This window comes from Salvelinus fontinalis, chromosome 3 (genome assembly GCF_029448725.1).
Source record: "Salvelinus fontinalis isolate EN_2023a chromosome 3, ASM2944872v1, whole genome shotgun sequence".
In the NCBI taxonomy this organism is placed as follows: Eukaryota; Metazoa; Chordata; class Actinopteri; order Salmoniformes; family Salmonidae; genus Salvelinus; species Salvelinus fontinalis.
The window spans coordinates 47,736,304-47,758,748 of NC_074667.1; the positions used below are offsets into that span (position 1 = coordinate 47,736,304).

Consider the following 22,445-nt stretch of genomic DNA (forward strand, 5'->3'; position numbering starts at 1 on the left):
AACATTTTGTTTCTCACTTCAATTATTAATTTATATTTCATATGCAGTACCAGTCAAATGTTTGGACACACCTCCTTATTTAAGGGTTTTTCTTTATTTTTTACTATTTTCTACATTGTAGAATAATAGTGAAGACATCAAACTATGAAATAACACATATTTCATCACAACATCAATCTCCAAACATACAAATACATTTGAGTCCAACATAACACCAATAGATTATTGAATACTTACACGCGACTTAACATAATAAACAAAAGCAAGAAAATGTTTTACAAATCAAATTATACACAAACATAGGACATGCATGATGTCTATCTCTCTATGACACATACTGACACACAACAGTCACACAAAAACACACACTTCATCTCACTGTCATGAACAAACAAGCATCCTTTCTCTCCAAGAAACACACCCACACACACAGTGGCAGTCTATTGACCAGTATTTGTCACATGCTGTATGTATAGCTGGGAGCAAGTGAGAGGAGCATTCCGTGGGCCCTTTTAGCTGCGAGTGCTAGGCCAGCCAGCGTACACTCTGGTTTGTCAATCGCCTGTCAACTCCTCGCCCTGAGACATATCCTCCCGAACACAGAGGAGACTGCATAATGCTCCAAATGATGCCCCAAAAATGGCTGCTACAGCTACAAAGCTTCTGACAAGAAGCTGAAGACACATACTACAGCTTGACAGTTAAAACACATAACATATCACTTATTGGGCTAGTGCTGACCATGGTTATTTAGTTGTAAGTATTTTGTTCTTACCTGCACCAAGACATAGAATCTCTTCTTCCATCTCTTCCACACATTTTTACCAATAGCCCACAGGTACCTAAGTAAACAAAAGCAATGGTTTAACAACTGTCCTTTCTACAGAGGCTGCTTTACAATATTCCATTTTGTGTTGCATCATTTTGTCCTGGAGAAGTGGCATGCTAAAAAAGCATTTGTTTGTGTTACAATTAAGCAATAAGGCCCGGGGGGGGGGGGGGGTTACAGTATATGGCCAATATACAGTGGGGTGAACAAGCATTTGACACAATGCCGATTTTGCAGGTTTTCCTACTTACAAAGCATGTAGAGGTCTATATTTTTTTTATCATAGGTACAATTCAACTGTGTGAGATGGAATCTAAAACAACAATCCAAAAAATCACATTGTATGATTTAAGTAATTCATTTGCATTTGCATGACATAAGTATTTGATACATCAGAAAAGCAGAACTTAATATTTGGTACAGAAACCTTACCTTACATTACAGAGATCATACGTTTCCTGTAGTTCTTGACCAGGTTTGCACACACTGCAGCAGGTATTTTGGCCCACTCCTCCATAAAGACCTTCTCCAGAGCCTTCAGCTTTCGGGGCTGTCGCTGGGCAATACGGACTTTCAGCTCCCTCCAAAGATTTTCTATTGGGTTCAGGTCTGGAGACTGGCTAGGCCACTCCAGGACCTTGAAATGCTTCTTACGGAGCCACTCCTTAGTTGCCCAGGCTGTGTGTTTTGGGTCGTTGTCATGCTGGAAGACCCAGCCACGACCCATCTTAAATGCTCTTACTGAGGGAAGGAGTTTGTTGGCCAAGATCTCACGATACATGGCCCCATTCATCCTCCCCTCAATACGGTGCAGTCGTCCTGTCTTCTTTGCAGAAAAGCATCCCCTAAGAATGATGTTTCCACCTCCATGCTTCACGGTTGGGATGGTGTTCTTGGGGTTGTACTCATCCTTCTTCTTCCTCCAAACACGGCGAGTGGAGTTTAGACCAAAAAGATCTATTTTTGTCTCATCAGACCACATGACCTTCTCTGGATCATCCAGATGGTCATTGGCAAACTTCAGACGGGCCTGGACATGTGCTGGCTTGAGCAGGGGGACCTTGCGTGCGCTGCAGGATTTTAATCCATGACGGCGTAGTGTGTATCTAATGGTTTTCTTTGAGACTGTGGTCCCAGCTCTCTTCAGGTCATTGACCAGGTCCTGCCGTGTAGTTCTGGGCTGATCCCTCACCTTCCTCATGATCATTGATGCCCCACGAGGTGAGATCTTGCATGGAGCCCCAGACCGAGGGTGATTGACCGTCATCTTGAACTTCTTCCATTTTCTAATAATTGCGCCAACAGCTGTTGCCTTCTCACCAAGCTGCTTGCCTATTGTCCTGTAGCCCATCCCAGCCTTGTGCAGGTCTACAATTTTATCCCTGATTTCCTTACACAGCTCTCTGGTCTTGGCCATTGTGGAGAGGTTGGCGTCTGTTTGATTGAGTGTGTGGACAGGTGTCTTTTATTCAGGTAACGAGTTCAAACAGGTGCAGTTAATATAGGTAATGAGTGGAGAACAGGAGGGCTTCTTAAAGAAAAACGAACAGGTCTGTGAGAGCCGGAATTCTTACTGGTTGGTAGGTTATCAAATACTTATGTCATGCAATAAAATGCAAATTAATTACTTAAAAATCATACAATGTGATTTTCTGGATTTTTGTTTTAGATTCCGTCTCTCACAGTTGAAGTGTACCTATGATAAAAATTACAGACCTCTACATGCTTTGTAAGTAGGAAAACCTGCAAAATCGTCAGTGTATCAAATACTTGTTCTCCCCACTGTACCATGGCTAAGGACTGTTCTTATGCACGACGCAACGCGGAGTGCCTTGATACAGACCTTAGCCATAGTATATTGGCAATATGCCACAAATACCCGAGGTGCCTTATTGCTATTATAAACTGGTTACCAACGTAATTAGAGCAGTAAAAATAAATGTTGTCATACTCATGGTACATGGTCTGATATAGCATGGCTGTCAGCCAATCAGCATTCAGGGCTTGAACCATCCAGTTTATGATGATAAATATACAAAACATTATGAACACCTGTTCTTTCCATGACATAGACTGACCAGGTGAATCCAGGTAAAATCTACGATCCCTTATTGATGTCACTTGTTTAATCCACTTCAATCAGTGTACAGTCCTGGCCAAAAGTTTTGAGAATGGCACAAATATACATTTTCACAAAGTCTGCTGCCTCAGTTTGTATGATGGCAATTTGCATATACTCAAGAATGTTATGAAGAGTGATCAGATGAATTGCAATTAATTGCAAAGTCCCTCTTTGCCATGCAAATTAACTGAATCCCCCAAAAAACATGTCCACTGCATTTCAGCCCTGCCACAAAAGTACAAGCTGACATCATGTCAGTGACTCTCTCATTAACACAGGTGTGAGTGTTGACGAGGACAAGGCTGGAGATCACTCTGTCATGCTGATTGAGTTTGAATAACAGACTGGAAGCTTCAAAAAGGAGGGTGGTGCTTTGTTCTCATTGTTCTTCCTCTGTCAAATATGGTTACCTGCAAGGAAACACGTGCTGTCATTATTGCTTTGCACAAAAAGAGTTTCACAGGCAAGGATATTGCTGCCAGTAAGATTGCACCTAAATCAACCATTTATCGGATCATCAAGAACTTCAAGGAGAGCAGGTTAATTGTTGTGAAGAAGGCTTCAGGGCGCCCAAGAAAGTCCAGCAAGCGCCAGGACCGTCTCCTAAAGTTGATTCAGCTGCGGGATCGGGGCACCACCAGTACAGAGCTTGCTCAGGAATGGCAGCAGGCAGGTGTGAGTGCATCTGCACGCACAGTGAGGCGAAGACTTTTGAAGGATGGCCTGGTGTCAAGAAGGGCAGCAAAGAAGCCACTTCTCACCAGGAAAAATATCAGGGACAGACTGATATTCTGCAAAAGGTACAGGGATTGGACTGCTGAGGACTGGGGTAAAGTCATTTTCTCTGATGAATCCCCTTTATGGTTGTTTGGGGCATCCGGAAAAAAGCTTGTCTGGAGAAGACAATGTGAGCGCTACCATCAGTCCTGTGTCATGCCAACAGTAAAGCATCCTGAGACCATTCATGTGTGGGGTTGCTTTTCAGCCAAGGGAGTGGGCTCGCTCACAATTTTGCCTAAGAACACAGCCATGAATAAAGAATGGTACCAACACATCCTATGAGAGCAACTTCTCCCAACCATCCAGGAACAGTTTGGTGACGAACAATGCCTTTTCCAGCATGATGGAGCACCTTGCCATAAGGCAAAGTTGATAACTAAGTGGCTCGGGGAACAAAACATTGATATTTTGGGTCCATGGCCAGGAAACTCCCCAGACCTTAATCCCATTGAGAACTTGTGGTCAATCATCAAGAGGCGGGTGGACAAACAAAAACCCACAAGACAAAAACCCACAAATTCTGACAAACTCCAAGCATTGATTATGCAAGAATGGGCTGCCATCAATCAGGATGTGGCCCAGAAGTTAATTGACAGCATGCCAGGGTGGATTGCAGAGGTCTTGAAAAAGAAGGGTCAACACTGCAAGTATTGACTCTTTGCATCAACTTCATGCAATTGTCAATAAAAGCCTTTGACACTTATGGTATGCTTGTAATTATACTTCAGTATTCCATAGTAACACCTGACAAAATATCTAATGACACTGAGGCAGCAGACTTTGTGAAAATGTATATTTGTGTCATTCTCAAAACTTTTGGCCACGACTGTAGATGAAGGGGAGGAGACAGGTTAAAGACATTTTTTTAAGCCTTGAGACAATTGAGACATGGATTGTGTATGTGTGCCATGCTGGGTTTTTCACGCTCAACAGTTTCCTGTGTGTATCAAGAATGATCCATCACCCAAAGGACCTCCAGCCAACTGGACACAACTGTGGGAAGCATTGTAGTCAACATGGGCCAGCATCCCTGTGGAACGCTTCGACACCTTCATATGAAACATAAACCTTCATATGAAACACCAATGGTATTCACCAAGTGTGTGGTTTATATATAGGATAATGTTTAACAGCTCTGCCATTCAATTATTTTATTTAAAAATCTTATTTCATTAATTGTACATGTGGTAAGGTCACACGGAGGGCCAGAGATGATTACAGACACCTGTGATAATCTGAAATACCCAAAAGGGCCACTAGATGTCTTGTAATAGATTACATAAAATTCTTGAAAGATACCAAAATTCTGGTAGTTTGCTGGTAAACTTTGAAAGTTTCCAGTAATATACCCTCCCTTTGCTACCCTACTTGTGCTATGGTAAAATGTCTCTACTGACCTCTAATGGTTAAAAGTTGTTACTGCTACCTTTTAATATGGCAAGGGTTTTAGCGCTAGAGCTACCTTGTTGGTTCATGGTTTTAAAGTGGGAAAATAACTGTTTTCTGATATTTACTTAATTCAGAGAAGAACATGGTTTGTGGATGGGAGTGCCATAAATTCTCCTGACACATCCAGAACTCCAGCCAGTATGAGCCAGTGGACGTCCCTACATGTGGGTATGATCACTGCACTCTGGTTTGTTGAGTGCTATCAGTCTTGAGTTTGCGGAAGTCCAGAATGAGTTGTGTTGTTTCTTGTTGTGTTATGAAGAGATCAGAGCATGAAGGAGGAGGGCTTTGGAAAAGAACATCTGAGGGTGAGGACCCCAGTTCTGCCTGCATCTGCCCGCTCTTCCCCCTGGTCGGGCTAGGGGTGCCCTGGCTCGCCTTCCTCTGCCTGTGTACCCTCCTGTTTAGTTTAGGGGCGTCAGTGCTTGTCGCTCTGAATAAACTAGTGCCCAAGGAGCAGCGGGCAAGGGGGCTGCCAGCAGCCTGCCAGGCAGAGGCTGGTACAGGGAGGTAAGGGCCCCAATGCAGGCTACTGTAGGGCCACCCCAAGAGCAGATCAGGCCCCACAGGCCCTGTACAGGAAGCATATGGAGGAGTGAGTGAGGGAGACAGGCGGAGCGCCTCAAAGCCCAGACACTGGGTAGCACTTAGGCTTCCCCATAGAGCAGGACGTGCACACGTACAAACACAGACACACATACACACATACACACACAATGGAGGAGACCGGAGGAGGGAGGAAGGGAGGAATGTGACGTTAACATGTCCTTATGTCTGTGAGTTGGTGCTGTCGCATCACTTCTATCACTAGCCATCAAGCTAATCACAATCATTATTTGCTATTTGATCTGGGATGAGGAGGGTGCCAAGACATTTGACTTGATATCCATTCATGACAGTCAGAGTTCTTACTCTTTTTCAATGTTCTCTAACTCAATCAATACCAGCAGGCAACATTTGAGTGGTTCTGACCTGGTTTTAAACCACTCCTGAATTGTGTGTTTGGCCTACAGACTTCCTTTGCTATGAATCCGCCCATAGCAGCCATGCACCTGTGCAGTCTACAGAGGATGTGATATTGAGGAGTTTGTGAGACAAGACACAATACCGAAAACGGTTCTTCTCATGAAAATGTCTCTAAAGTCTGAACAGTTTAAGCTATAAACTATTATGAAAAGCTGAGACTCTATCCTGAAAAGCATAGACCGTCACGAACGTGCACGTGTTGTCTGTTTTGCTCTACGAGGCTCACACGCCGCACAGGATACTGTATTCTCGACATAGCTCATCCTTGTGACATTAGTCTATAAAACTCATGAATGTAACTTATGTCAAATTGTTTTTCATTTTACTTGTAGCAGGGAAAAGAAAATGGTAAAACACTTCACTGTGAGGCAAAATATGATGGCTGGACAAACGGATACATCAAATTTGTGACAAAACCAGGCCGATTTGAACTGATTGGGCTTTAACATGGTAATGTCTTACATGTTTGTAGACACTTTGTTTATGCAGTGTTCCCCCTATATTGCTACCGCTGCAAGAGATATGATTTCCTAGAGGAAACACTGTAATGCCGAGCCCAGGCAATGGAACCTGTACAGAGATGTTTCCATTTCACTCAAAATGAATGACGACTGTTTTAAATTGCTGGGGTGAAAGCAGTGAATTACTGAAAGAGAGTACTTTATTATGTAGGCTTGATAAATGCAGTAGCACAATATTTGAAAAAATCTAAAATTGTCAGATGTCAAAGTGCCAATTACACAGTAAAGTTCAATGTATGTTGAAGATAATAGTTTAAAGGTCAAGATAAAGTAAAGGTTGCCTGTTTTGGTCAGTCGATCGTCTCTGTTCTGGAAGTGTGTTATGCAGTAATGATCAGCACCACTAGATGGCAGCAAACCATTGTTTGATCTAGAGTTTCAGTGCAAAGTAACTTACCCACAGTGCTTCATGTTTTGTGGCTTGTCCATGCGGATGGCCAGTTTGATCTTCAGGTCACTGTCAGGACAGCCTTTGGACACGGACATCTTGTGCAGTTCTGACTGTTTGGGACTGTTGGGGGTCGGATGGAGCACAACCTGGAAGCACAATGGCACATCCAGTATACCTATTATACAAGTCAAGTCAAGTCATAGATAAACCACACAGTCATGTAAGGTTGTATCAATGTATATGTCTATGTATATGTATGATAGTATCAATGTATACACCATATTCATGTCAAAGTAGCAACTGTTTGGAAAAACGAGTTTGCTGCCAACTATGCCTATCTCTGGCTCCAGTCGTGTAGGCTCTTACCCTGCCCAGCTCTTTGTCCTCCAGGGCCAGTACTCCTGTGCTCTCAGTAAACAGCTTCACCTTTACGGCTGGCAGGGGGTGTGTGGTGGTGAAGTCCCCCTGGGTCCCCCAGCTGGAACACACACAAGACCATGGGGAGAGACAAGGGTTAAATAGTGACATGATATGTTTGACATGGAAAATGGTGTCTTGCTGCTCTGTTACAGATCATTTATTAATCACACATTTAATCTTTTCACAGAAGAGGGAGAAGAGAATTTAAATGTTTAAATCAACTTTATTGGATCAAGACCCTACACTACAGTAGTGAGGAGAGAGCAAGAGCAAGCGAGAGAGTGAGTGTGTGTGTGTGTATGACAAACCCGGTGTATTCAGAAGACACATTCTGAGGAAGAGATAGCACAGGGAAACCTTGACAGCACATGCACTATTACATAATTCCTAGATCACTCAGCATGCCTTTGGGATGCATCACAACCATCTGTGAACTAGCTCCAAGCTGTGAGGTGTTTCTGTGCGTGTCATTTCGCACTGATGGGCTGTATCTCCTTTCTATGTGGTCTTACAGTATATCTGTGAAGAATATCCCAAATTTTACACTTAAGTCCTGTACTTACGGCAGTTACCATCTATGAAGCATTTCCCTGATGTGATGGATCCACAGTGTGAGTATTCCTTTGTAACGTTTAACTACTATACAAGAGAATAAGTCTGTAAGCGGTATATACAGTAAGTGGTATCTCTGGCACACCCAAATGAAGCAGGAGATGCAGGGTGTTTGAAAGGGGATGCTATTATAGAATGTTGTGAAAACAGTTGATTATATGATTCAAGTGCATTGTGCCACAGGGCTATTGTTGGTAGAGAGCATATACTGTACCTATGTAACCAGCAATAACGTTATCTAACGTCATTAGCTAAGTTACACCAGAGAGGTTATTATATTCCAGTATCTCTGGATATACTCACCAACATCAGTCGTTGCACACCAAGCTAGCATTACTGTTGCAGCCTTAGGGACCAACGAACTCCAACCACCTATTCCGCATACCAGGGTCCTTCGGCAGGGCATGCAAACCATAGAAACTTTGACAGTGCAGGCATTGTCAATCTGTATAAAGGGTTTTCAGTCTGCCGTCCTTTGAACACGTTGGGGCGATGAAACAACGGAGCCACATTAAAATGAAGGTAATTGAAGTGGACAGAGGGGCGTGGAGCAAAAGGGGGCCTGATTTATTGACATAACTGTAATCCAAACCCAACCTTCATTTACTCGTTTTGAAGCACTGAGGTTCCAAAATTATTTTAGTCAAGACTGACTTTAATACCAAAATTATGCTATTTACACTTTGTAGACAATTTTGACACTAGAATAAATGTTTGACGCATATCGATGCCACATAGGCCGTTTCCAAAGAGATTAGTTGCTTTTTAGGGGCAGTCACTCTTTAAATGACCAAGGATAAGCAACCTAAGGGTGGGTTGCACCAACATGGATTAACTCTTAAACAGAGTTAAATCAAGGTGTGTCTAATAATCTTGTTCCACCAAATTTTAAACCGAGTTTAAATTAATCCTAGTTAAATTAAATCCTTCCTCTAATCGAAGTTTAGTTTTCACTTTAAACCTAGATTATTTTGAAACCTGTTGCTCAATAAAAAGAAAATATATAAATTTAGATTGGAGATTCATTCTAAACTGCCACTTGAGGGGGTTGAACTGATAAAATGGCAGCATATCTACTGTGGAGAGACCAAAATGACAGAGTTTCTCAGAGAATAATTAGAGACAGGTTAAATCCTGTTGAATTTTATGATAATGCTGAATTTTTCAAGAAGATACCGCTTCTCCAAGGACTCTTATGCAACTGGAACAAAGGTTGGACCAACCATTAAGCATGGGAGTGATAGGAACGCGGCTGTACCCCCACTACTTCAGCTCCTGGTGGCCCTACGGTTCTACGCAACTGGATATTTTCCAGATGGTATATGGGGACATTTTTGAACTACACAAATCAGCCATATGCAGGATTGTAGTCAATGTCCTGTGCTATTACCAGTCTGAAGAATCAGTACATAAGGTTCAATCCTACAGAGAAAACAACAGCTGGGTTTTATAGGAGAGCTAGATTCCCAGGTGTGCAAGGGTCAGTAAAGAGCTATTGTCACGCCCTGACCAGAGTTTGCTTTGTATGTTTTATGTTTTGGTTGGTCAGGGTGTGATCTGTGTGGGCATTCTATGTTGTTTGTCTGGTTTGTCTATTTCTGTGTTTGGCCTGATATGGTTCTCAATCAGAGACAGGTGTTTTGCGTTGTCTCTGATTGGGAACCATATTTAGGTAGCCTGTTTTGTATTGTGAGTTGTGGGTTATTGTCTATGTCATTACGTTGGTTGCTTGTGTCTGCACTTTCGTTTTATAGCGTCACGTTCGTTTTGTTGTTTTGTAAGTTTGTTTAGTTGTTTTTGTCTTCGTTAAATAAATCAAGTATGTATTCATTGGTCCGATCCTTACTCCTCCTCAGACAAGGAGGATTACGATGTTCGTGACAGCAATTCCGTAATCGGAAAGGTTACTGCTCCATCAACATGCAGGCTGTCTGATGACAAAGGTCAGTTCACCAACATCGTAGCTAGATAGCCAGGATCCACCCTTGACAGCAGAATCTTTGACAATAGTCATCTGTGTGCAATTCTGGAAAGGGGGGCATATGAAGGCCACCTACTAGGTGACGTGGGTACCTTAGCACTCCCATTTTTGGAGTGTGGAGTGTGGAAAAGAGATTCCCGTGCCTACAGAGCCACTCAGGAAACCACCGCACACGATAAACAATTCAAGCTTCTGCAAAGGACCACAGAAAACACACCTCTTTTAACAGGGACACCATCATGAAATAATAAGACACATCTGAGTCCAATAAAAGTTTTTAGGGCGGTCTCTGCCCACCCCCTACAACCACCACATAGTTGTTTGAAGTCTCTAACAAGACCCGGATCCAGGATGTCCCGGGCAGGCATCCACGCCCACTCCTCGGGACCATAGCCCTCCCAGTCCACCAGGTACTGCAGGGTCCCTCGGACCCGACGAGCCTCAAACAGACGCCGGACCGTGTAGGCCGGGCGGCCATACACAAGTCGAAGGGACGGAGGAGCAGGTGTGGGGGAGAGAATGGACTGGTCCTTACCAGCTTGAGACGGGCGACATGAAAGGACGGACAGACCCTCATGGACCTGGGAAGCTGGAGACGATAGGTGACCAAGTCGATGCGACTCAGGATATTGAATGGTCCTATGTAGCGAGGAGCAAGCTTCCGCGAGTCCACCTTTAAGGGAAGATCACGTGTGGACAGCCACAACCATTGACCCGGTTTGAGGAGCCGAAGAGGTCTCCGGTGCCGGTTTGCCTAATGTTTGTGTCTGGCAGAGGAGGATCACGCTCTGATCCAGGTGCGGCGACATCGTCGAATAAATGCCTTGGCTGATGGCACCCCCCCGTTCAGGAAACAGGGAGGGAGGAACTTCTCCAGCTCATGGTTGGGCCGCTCAGTTTGCCCATTCGACTGAGGTTGGAACCCAAGGAGAGACTCACCGATGCCCCCAAGAGGGAACAGAGGCCTTCCAATACTGTGTGACAAACTGGGGCCCACGATCTGAGACAATGTCCTGGGGAAGTCTGTGTAGTCGAAAGACATGGATAATCATGAGATCAGCGGTCTCCTTCGCTGAAGGCAACTTGGAGAACCGATCGACGATAACCAGGATAGTGGTAAGCCCTTGAGATGGAGGTAACCCTGTGATAAAGTCTACAGACAGATGAGACCAGGGCCGGCTGGGGATGGGCAGAAGTGGGAACAACCCGGCCGGTCGCTGACGTGAATACTTGCTTTGGGCACAGATGGAACAGGCCCGCAACAAAGGATCTCACATCCTCCATCATGTTGGGCCACCAGAAATTCCGCCTCAGAAACTCCAGTGTCAAATTAACCCCTGGATGCCCAGTTAATTTAGAGGAGTGTCCCCATTGTAGTACTCGGGACCAGGCTGATCGCGGAACGTAAAGTCTGTTAGTGGGTCCCCTGCCGGGGTCAGGTTCTCGGGTCTGGGCTTGTCGGACCATGGTCTCAATACTGCATATCACAGAGGCCACAAAGCTGGGGATGATGGACTCTGGGTCCCTCTCCTCGTTAGAGACATCATGTTGGCGTGACAGGGCGTCTGCCTTCTGATTCTTCTGGATCCCGGGTGAAAGACTAGTGTGAAAACGAACCTGTTAAAAAACAGAGCCGACCTAGCCTGGCGAGCATTCAACCTCTTGGCTTTTGGAAAGGAGACCACCCGTTCTTATGGTCTGTCCAGATCACAAAAGGATGAGGTGCCCTGTCCAACCTGTGTCTCCACCCCTCAAGAGCCCACTTAACTGCCAAGAGCTCCCGGTTGCCTACATCGTAGTTGCGTTCCGCTGGCAAGAACCGCTTGGAGAGAAAGGCTTATGGATGCAGTTTTGTCCTTCTCGTTCCGCTGTGAAAGGGCCTCCACTGCTCTGAGGCATGCACCTCCACCACAAAGAGATGAGTCGGATCAGGATGAACGAGGATGGTCCAGAGAAGAAAAGTCCCTTCAGCTACCATGAATGCCCTGTCAGCCTCGTGGGTACAGCAAAATTAGGTCTGGGACTTGCGGGTTAGGACTATGAGAGGCGCTGCGACCGCACAAAGGTTGACTATAAAACACTTAAATTTGCAAACCCAAGGAACTGCTGGTCCTGCTTGAGTGCGGTTGGACGGGGCCAGTCAGCAACCGACTCAATCTTTACGTGGTCCATTTGGATGCCTGCCTTCTTGTGACCCAGGAAGGAAACCTGGGATACGTGGAACTCATACTTCTCTATCTTGACATATAGTTGACTCTGCAGGAAGCGTCTCAGGACTTGGCAGACATGCAGTATGTGTTCCGGAAGGGTTTTGGAGAAGATCAAGATGTCGTCGAGTGAAACAAAGACAAACCAATTCAACATATTCCTCGGGTGTCAGTGATCAATGCTTGAAAGTGCCGGTGAGTTCGATAATCCGAAGGGCATAACTAAATACTCAGTGGCCACTCGGGGTGTTAATAGCAGTATTCCACTCATCTCCTTCCCTGATTCTCACCAGATTGGAAGCAATGCGGAGGTCCTGTCTGGTGAAGAATTGGGCCCCTAGGAGCAACTCCAATGTGGAGAACATCAGGGGTAGGGGGGTAACGATTCTTGATCGTTCAGGATCAGCCCTCTGTAGTTGATGCAGGAACACAGCCCCCCATCCTTCTTACCCATGAATAAGAAATCTGCACCAGCAAAGGATGTAGAGGGGCAAATGAAACCTGCCTCCAGTGACTCCCGGATGTAATTGTCCATGACCGCTGCTTCAGATAGAGTACAGACGATCCTGGGGAGGTGTGGTGCCGGGTAGGAGTTCTATGGCACAGTCGTAAAGATGATGAGGGGGAAGGGTGGCAGCCTGCCTCTTACTGAAGGCCTCTCGGAGGTCGAAATAATCGGGAGGGAAAGCGGAAAAGTCTTGATCTTCAAGGAATGTAGGAGGACACAGCGAGGCTCTTGGTGGGGGTCTTAGACATTTTGTCTGGCAGTCCTTACCCCAGTCTAGTAGGTATCCTGTGTACCAGGAAACTAGTGGGTTATGTGGCGCTAGTCAGGGGTACCCTAGGATAAGGTGGTTCTCGGGAGCAGGGATCAGCAGAAAACAGAGTCTCAGAGTGGTTCACCCCCACCTGACCGGAGCCAATGGGGCGTCCATCGAGAGCTTGAATCTGCAGAGGGATGGGACATTTCACGCAGGGGATCTGTAACTCTGGCAAAGTCTTGATCAATGAAATTATCCACGGCCCCAGAGTCCACAAAGGCTTGAATCTGGTGCTGATGTTTGTCCCAGTGGAGAGTTGCGGATAGTAACAGACGGTGACTGGGTAGCTGGGAGGTAACTGCACAGCTTGTCAGGGTCTCCCCCAGGCCTGGCGAGCCCTGACGTTTCCCGTCAGCTCTGGGCAAGTAGCACGGAGATGGCCGAGACCTACGCCGTAGAGGCAGCAGCCTTCGTGCATTCGCCTGTCACACTCCTGTGGCATGAGATGTGTGCAACCCAGCTACATGGGATCCTTCATGCTATGCTCGGTGGGCTTCGAGTGCTCAGGAAACCAGAATGCTGGAGTGGTGTCAAGAGGGCGCTGTCACACCCGTTTCCGGATACCTTTGTTGCCAGCGTTATCAGGGACCCAGTTCCCGAGCGGCCAGTTCATCTTTGATGGAGTTAGACAGACCCTGGTGGAAAGCGGTAACCAGTGCCTCTGTATTCCGCCCACTCTCGGCGGCGAGGGTGCGGAAGACTTGTCGCAGCTCGGCAGTGAAGGCTACTATGGATCTCAAAGATGGTGGCTGCTGTTCCAACACCACTGTTGCCCACGCCAGGGCCTTGCCCGAGAAAAGAGAGATAATGTAAGCGGTCATAGCCCAATCGGTGTGGAACGAGGAGGACTGTAGCTCGAACATCAGAGAACACTGAATGAGTAAGCCCTTGCATCCTCCTGGGTGGCCGTCATACCGCTCGGGGGCTGGGATCTTGGGTTCCCGGAGGAACCACGACAATGTCTGTAGCACTGAGCGATGAGACCTGGACATTGGTTCCTTCTGGGTTGGGGGCGTGCTGTGGTGGGAGGAACTCAGCAAGTGCCCGAAGGGTCCCGGAGATTTGGGAGAGCTGTTCTTGCTGCCGTCCTAACAGTGCTCCTTGTTGGGCTACCACATTACGGATCTGGGTGATCTCTGCTGGGTCCATGTTGTGGCAGAAGCTTACTGTGACATGGTAAGGTTGGACCCAGGTGCAGAGAAGAGACCAGATGAGGAATCAGTGGTTAAGGATAAACATAATACTTTACTGAGATACGGTAGCCGCAAGACCACAGTACACTTGAAAAAAACAACAAACATGAAGTCTCGAAAACTCACTCAGGAAACGAATGCACAGGGTAAGCAATTCAAGCTTCCCCAAAGGACCACAGAAAACACACCTCTTAACAGGGACACAATAAAGTCCAATAAAAGTATCTGGTGCCAGGAGGAACCATGACAACAGGTAGGGCTCCGCACGAAGATGGACACTACACTGACAATCATTATTGCAGTGGCAGTTTTGTATAACTTTGGCAGGAGACTGAGGAGGACCTACCTGAGGAGAATGAAGAAGATACCCAGGTGCAACATGCTGCCAATGCAAATGGGAATTCTGTGAGGAGAACCTTGATTGAGAACCATTTTGCAGCCTAAAGTGTGTATAATCTAACATTGGTAACATGTAAAAAGCAATATTATATAGATAGACATGTACAATTCCTAATTAGGAACCTTCCTAATCTGTATTAAATTCTATTACTGAAATGTTGTTATTCTCAATATCATACAGGGTGTTACTGGAAGCACCAGAACACAAGTGTTGGGACAAGACTGGAGGACACCAAATTGCTTGTTTTAATAAAAAATTGCTTAAATAAACAAAAATATCTGCATTCTTTACACAGTGGGCATTTGTTTCCCTGAAGGAGTTTGTTTCTGAATTTTCTGTAACCTTTTGTAAATTCATGACCTCAATCTGCAGTACTGTAGATTTTTCTCTCTCTCCAGCTCCAAAACATCAATATGAACTTGGTTCATGTCAGTTCTGCGGCGTTTGCTTGGCCTGTCTGGTGTTTTTGCTGCTGGCGCAAGATCCAGGCACTGCCGTTTCTCCACGGCACAGTGGTTTATAAACCAGCTAGCTACATTAGCTAACTTTAGCTAACAAATTCGTTTTCTGTCAAGTACTGGCAAATTACAGATGTTATTTACTTTAAGCAGAGCAGCTCATAGATCACTGCACCTGTACATAGCCCAACTGTATTTAGCCCATCCAACTACCTCATCCCCATACTGTTATCTATTTAATTTATTTTGCTCCTTTGCACCCCAGTATCTCTACTTGTACACTCATCTTCTGCACATCTATCACTCCAGTCTCTAATTGTTACATTGTAATTATTTCTCCACTATGGCCTATTTATTTCCTTACCTCCGTTATCCTACCTCATTTGCACACACTGTATATATACTTTTTCTATTGTATTATTGTTTGTTTATCCCATGTGTAACTATGTTGTTGTTTGTGTCGCACTGCTTTGCTCCATCTTGGCCAGGTCGCAGTTGTAAATGAGAACTTGTTCTCAACTAGCCTACCTGATTAAATAAAGGTGAAATAAAAATAAATAAATTCAAATCAGCCAACCCATGAGAACCTTTCACAAGGGAGTTGCAGTAGTTCTACCATTACATTGTTATTATTTTATCAAGGAACAGCAACTTCGTGGCCTAAATTGTCAAGTAGGCTAGATACAGTTGAAGTCGGAATTAGGTTAGGTTGGAGTCATTAAAACTAGTTTTTCAACCACTCCACAAATGTATTGTTAACAAACTATAGTTTTGGCAAGTCGATTAGGACATCTACTTTGTGCATGACAAGTCATTTTTCCAATAATTGCTTACAGACAGATTATTTCACTTATAATTCACTGTATCACATTCCAGTGGGTCAGAAGTTTACATACACTAAGTTGACAGCGCCTTTAAACAGCTTCCAGAAAATGTCATGGCTTTAGAAACTTCTGATAGGCGAATTAACATAATCTGAGTCGATTGGAGGTGTACTTGTGGGTGTATTTCCAGGCCTACCTTCAAACTCAGTGCCTCTTTTCTTGACATCATGGGAAAATCAAAAGAAAACAGCCAAGACCTCAGAAAAAAAATTGGCGACCACGAGTCTGGTTCATCCTTGGGAGCAATTTCCAAATGCCTGAAGGTACCACGTTCATCTGTACAAACAATAGTACGCAAGTATAAACACCATGGGACCACACAGCCGTCATACCGCTCAGGAAGGAGACGCGTTCTGTCTCCTAGAGATGAACGTACTTTGGTGCAAAAAGTGCAAATCAATCCCATAACAACAGCAAAGGACCTTGTGAAGATGCTGGAGGAAACAGGTACAAAAGTATCTATATCCACAGTAAAACAAGTCCTTTATCGACATAATCTGAAAGGCTGCTCAGCAAGGAAGAAGACACTGCTACAAAACCGCAATACAAAAGCCGACTACTGTTTGCAACTGACCATGGGGACAAAGATTGTACTTTTTGGAGAAATGTCCTCTGGTCTCATGAAGCAAAAATATAATTGTTTGGCCATAATGACCATCTTTATGTTTGGAGGAAAAAGGGGGAGGCTTGGAAGCCGAAGAATACCATCCCAACCGTGAAGCACGGTGGTGGCGGGATCATTTTGTAGGGGTGCTTTGCTGCAAGAGGGACTGGTGCACTTCACAAATTAGATTGCATCATGAGAAAGAAAAATTATGTGGATATATTGAAGCAACATCTCAAGACATCAGTCAGGAAGTTAAAGCTTGGTCGCAAATGGGTCTTACAAATGGACAATATTTTATTTACCTTTATTTAACTAGGCAAGTCAGTTAAGAACAAATTCTTATTTTCAATGACGGCCTAGGAACAGTGGGTTAACTGCCTGTTCAGGGGCAGAACGACAGATTTGTACCTTGTCAGCTCGGGGATTTGAACTTGCAACCTTTCGGTTACTAGTCCAACGCTCTAACCACTAGGCTACCCTGCCGCCCCAATAACCCCAAGCATACTTCCAAAGTTGTGGCAAAATGGCTTAAGGACAACAAAGTCAAGGTATTGGAGTGGCTATCACAAAGCCCTGACCTCAATCCTATAGAAAATGTGTGGACAGAACTGAAAAAGCGTGTGCGAGCAAGGAGGCCTACAAACCTGACTCAGTTACACCAGCTCTGTCAGGAGGAATGGGTCTAAATTCACCCAATTTATTGTGGGAAGCTTGTGGAAGGCTACCCGAAAAGTTTGACCCAAGTTAAACAATTTCAAGGCAATGCTACCAAATACGAATTGAGTGTGTCAACTTCTGACCCACTGGGAATGTTGAAATAAAACCTTCTCTCTACTATTATTCTGAAATGTCACATTCTTAAAATAAAGTGGTGATCCTAACTGACCTAAGACAGGGATTTTTTACTAGGAATATATGTCAGGAATTGTGAAAAACTGAGTTTACATGTATTTGGCTAAGGTGTATGTAAACTTCCGACTTCAACTCTACTTCATTTCAACTCACGAAATGCTTCATATATTGGTGTAACATGTCACAAATCATAGTTTAAAACCGCTAATCATAGATTTACTGATAAAGACTTAAAATTATGTGGTGCAACACATTCCTGATGAATTATAAACCTAGTTTCACAAAACCTAGATCAGCTTTAATCCTAGGTTATTTTAAACCATGTTGGTGCAACCCACCCTTTGACTCTGGATGGTTCAGCTGAGATGGAAAATGACAATCATTGAACAGAGTTGGTGTCCAATTAATCATACTTCATTCCACCATACCACATACTAAAACAATTAAACACACAAAGTCGGTCACCATTCAAGCAATTAATGAAGTCTAAAACATTGGTGGCTGGGAGAGAGGTGAGCCCTGCACCCTCACTCCTGGACAAATACATTAACGTGTACAGCTGCGGCTCAAGTGGCTAATTAGAGAGCGGCAATCAGGGAAGAATAAATAAACATTGCACCTACTGTGTATCATTGACCTTGACTTCTATAAAGACACACACATACCCTTGTAAAAACAGTAGACTTGTCTTTAGAAGGTTGTTGACTTTTCCTCTGTAATCTAGTTGGGTTTTCCTCTAATCGAGTTGGGTTGTTCTCTGTAATCTAGTTGGGTTTTCCTCTAATCGAGTTGGGTTGTTCTCTGTAATCTAGTTGGGTTTTCCTCTAATCGAGTTGGGTTGTTCTCTGTAATCTAGTTGGGCTTTCCTCTAATCGAGTTGGGTTGTTCTCTGTAATCTAGTTGGGTTTTTCTCTAATCGAGTTGGGTTGTTCTCTGTAATCTAGTTGGGTTTTCCTCTAATCGAGTTGGGTTGTTCTCTGTAATCTAGTTGGGTTTTCCTCTAATCGAGTTGGGTTGTTCTCTGTAATCTAGTTGGGTTTTCCTCTAATCGAGTTGGGTTGTTCTCTGTAATCTAGTTGGGTTTTCCTCTAATCGAGTTGGGTTGTTCTCTGTAATCTAGTTGGGCTTTCCTCTAATCGAGTTGGGTTGTGCTCTGTAATCTATACTGAACAAAAATATAAACGCAACATGCAACAATTTCACAGAAAATCTATAAATTTAAATAAATTCATTAGGCCATAATCTATGGATTTCACATGACTGGGCAGGGGCGCGGCGATGGGTGGGCCTTGGAGGGCATAGACCCACCCACTTGGGAGCCAGGCCCAGCCAATCAGAATGAGTTTTTCCCCACAAACAGGCTTTATTACAGACAGAAATACTCCTCAGTTTCATCAGCCGTCCGGGTGGCTGGTCTCAGACGATCCCGCAGGTGAAGAAGCAGGATGTGGAGGTCCTGGTCTGGCGTGGTTACACGTGGCCTACGGTTGTGAGGCCGGTTGGACGTACTACCAAATTCTCTAAAACGACGTTGGAGGCAGTTTATGGTCGAGAAATTAACATTCAATTCTCTGGCAACAGCTCTGGTGGACATTCCTGCAGTCAGCATGCCAATTGCACGCCTACTCAAACTTAAGGCATCTGTGCCATTGTGTTTGTTTGACAAAACTGCACATTTTAGAGTGGCCTTTTAGTGTCCCCAGTACAAGGTGCACCTGTGTAATTATCATGCTGTTTAATCAGCTTCTTGATATGCCACACCTGTCCGGTGTATGGATTATTTTGGCAAAGGAGAAATGCTCACTAACAGGGATGTAAACAAATTTGTGCACAAAATTTGAGAGAAATACGGATCTTATATTTCAGATCATGAAACATAGGACCAACACTTTATGTTGCGTTTATATTTTTGTTCATTATAGTTGGGTTGTTCTCTGTAATCTAGTTGGGCAGTTCACAGCTCCACGCACACATCGTGAGTTGCAGCTAATGAAGAATCATGCTCCTGGCTCGTCCTATGGGCAGACTCAGAATTCTCACTATTCTCTTAGGGTGTCTTCACACTTGTTCACTTCCAGTAAAAATGTTTTAACTCAGTGCGGTTCGCTTACATTTTTTGTTCAGTGTGAACTCCAAAGGAACTCAGACACCTCAAAAGAGCCCCAAAAGTGAATCGAACTGAGACCACCTCGAGAGGTGTTCTGAGTTCGGTTCGCTTGAATGCCGCGGACCGGTTACCTTTTTTTGGACAATGTTAACGCAAAGCTCCCCAGGTTCGCAAGTCATTATTCCAGCATCACACACTATACTACTGCAACACTGTTTCCCCTGCCATAAACCTTCACATTGGTGCCACAAAAGAGAGAAGATGCAGGTTCGCAGAAAAAAATGTGTGCCGTTTTTGGATATTGATTAGCGATTGTCACGGACGCACAGAAATTCCAAAATGTGTGGTGTTTTTGGATATTGATTAGCGATTGTCACGGACGCACAGAAATTCCAAAATGTGTGGTGTTTTTAGTTCAGATTATTTGTTTGCAATATGTGATCTATAGGCTAAGAGAGCTTAATAAACTGTTTATTGATTGTAGGGTTTCAGTAGTGTGAGAAGACAAATTTGGTGAGAATCACAACATAGGTTACAAAATCTATTCTAGCTCTTAAAGGGACAGTAGCCTACCTTGGGTGTACAATTTTCAATGACAGCATTATTTATTCTGCAGTTATTCTATTGCTATTCATTCTGTTTCTAATAAAATGTACATGTTAATAGTATCTTCTGAATACAATTATTATGTCTCATATTTTAACTAAATGCAATGTATTCGCTTCCAATGTCTTAGCTTCTAGCTGTCTAACGCATTCTGATTGAATTGCTTGTCCTGCACTTTGTAAAAACCCAGAGTGCATGTTGGAAAAAGATATTGACTCCTTTCTAAACATAGCAATGTGAATGCAAAGAGGACTTGGTCCACAAAATAGTTGACGTGAACTGTCAAAAGAGTTGAGACGTCATTCAAAGTCAAGGGCAGTGTGAATACAAAGAGAACAGTTCTTATGCTTCTTTTTTACCCCAGAGTTCACTTTAAAGAGGACTGAGATCAGTTCTTTTAAAGAGGACTATATGTGAAAACACCCTTAGTTAAATTCTAGAAGCATGTGAGCCAGAGTGGGCAGAGTGACATACAGTAAGCATGGAATAGAGAGAGACCTTGAATGCTTGTGGCCACTCGTGTAGAGTTAATATAGCCAGGAGTGACTTCACACTAAAGTTCTCTCTGAGTGCGGTGGGGGAGCACTGATACGGCATAATGAAGAGTAGTCTGGCCATCTCTCTCTTTCACCCTCTCCATTTCCCTGGGGTTTGTGTTCTGTTTGCCTTGTCAGAGCAGAGTGCACTGGTGATGTAGTGTTGACTCTGCGATATTGACACAAATTTAGAGGGAAAGGAGAATCTATTATAATAGATTACAGAGCAGCATATTGCATGGATTAATGCAAACATAAATGTAATATTCTCAAGATGGTTTAAATTGTGTAGTATTTATGAATGCCTGACTGTAAATATGAATGTCTGACCATGTCTGACTGTAAATGTGTTTTCAGCAAACTACTGTGGCTGCCCATCCCTGATTATTCCCACATACTGTTCCACCTGTAGATGGCAGTGTAACAGCTTGCGTCACTGAAGTCTGGATAAGATTCATGAGGTTAGAAAATGTCATTACAGAATGTATGAGTTGCTTTCAGAGAAAATTACAGAGATAAATTGAATTGTCAGGATCACAGCATGTATTCCTCGTTGTAACGTGCCAGAGATGAGCAGAGGTCTGAGAATGGGTCTATTTCTCCGGAGCGGCTAAGCTGTGCGCATGTCTAGTATGGCAGGTATCTCTCATCATGCAGAATGCTGGAGATGTGAATATGTCTAGGTATTGAGTGTATTTCTCAGCCTGGCCCATGGCTCAGATGTGAGGCCTGGTGTTGGTTTGAGCCCGAGTGGCCACGAGCACAGCCCATGGGAATTTATTTAGAATTAGAATTTATTTAACTCTTAGCCACACGTGTGGAGCAGCACAAGATAGTACAGCACAATGTTGGAGCCACACACACAACGTTCCTTCTGCCTGACTGCAGCTCGCATCCAGCCAGCCAGGTTGTATCCTATGTGCAAAAGCCCTCTGGTCACAGGTGTGAGTGAGTCCATCCTTTCACACACCTCTCCACCCCCAATCACGGTGTGACCTGACCTGGTAACGCAGACACAAGCTACTCTCAGACACAAGCTACTGTACAAAACACCTACCACTGCAGTCTGCAGACAGGGAGGGAGAGACAGCAGGAAGAGGAAGAGGGGGGAGTGAGGTAGAGAAGTAAAGATGAGATAGATGGGGAGATGGAGAGGGGGGAGAGAGAGGAAAGTGATCAGCTGGTCCACACCACAGGACAGATAACTGAAATCACAATAGATAACATTCATACACTACATGACCAAAAGTATGTGGACAACTGTTCGTCAAACATCTCATTCCAAATTCATGGACATTAATATGGAGTTGGTCCCCCCTTGCTGCTATAACAGCCTCCACTCTTCTGGGAAGGCTTTCCACTAAATGTTGGAACATTGCGGCGGGGACTTGCTTCCATTCAGCCACAAGAGCATTAGTGAGTTCGGGCACTGATGTTGGGAGATTAGGCTTGGCTCGCAGTCGGCGTTACAATTCATCCCAAAGGTGTTCGATGGGATTCAGGTCAGGGCTCTGTGCATGCCAGTCAAGTTCTTCCACACCAATCTCGACAAACCATTTCTGTATGGACCTAGCTTTATGCATGGGGGCATTGTCATGCTGAAAAAGGAAAGGGCCTTCCCCAAACTGTTGCCACAAAGTTGG

At 44.3% G+C, this 22,445-nt stretch overlaps 1 protein-coding gene across 7 annotated transcripts in view; it reads right to left on the reverse strand.

The window, feature by feature from the left end:
- The window catches only part of LOC129851017 (calcium-dependent secretion activator 1-like), a 165,806-nt gene that overhangs the window by 87,395 nt on the left and 55,966 nt on the right, over positions 1–22,445 (reverse strand). For all 7 annotated transcript variants that reach the window (XM_055917169.1, XM_055917171.1, XM_055917168.1 and 4 more), the window contains exons 8-10: positions 7,485–7,596; positions 7,125–7,264; positions 776–842 (exon numbers count right to left, since the gene is read on the reverse strand). In XM_055917169.1, the coding sequence (XP_055773144.1) occupies positions 776–842; positions 7,125–7,264; positions 7,485–7,596 (319 nt within the window). The remainder of the gene's footprint in view (positions 1–775; positions 843–7,124; positions 7,265–7,484; positions 7,597–22,445) is intronic.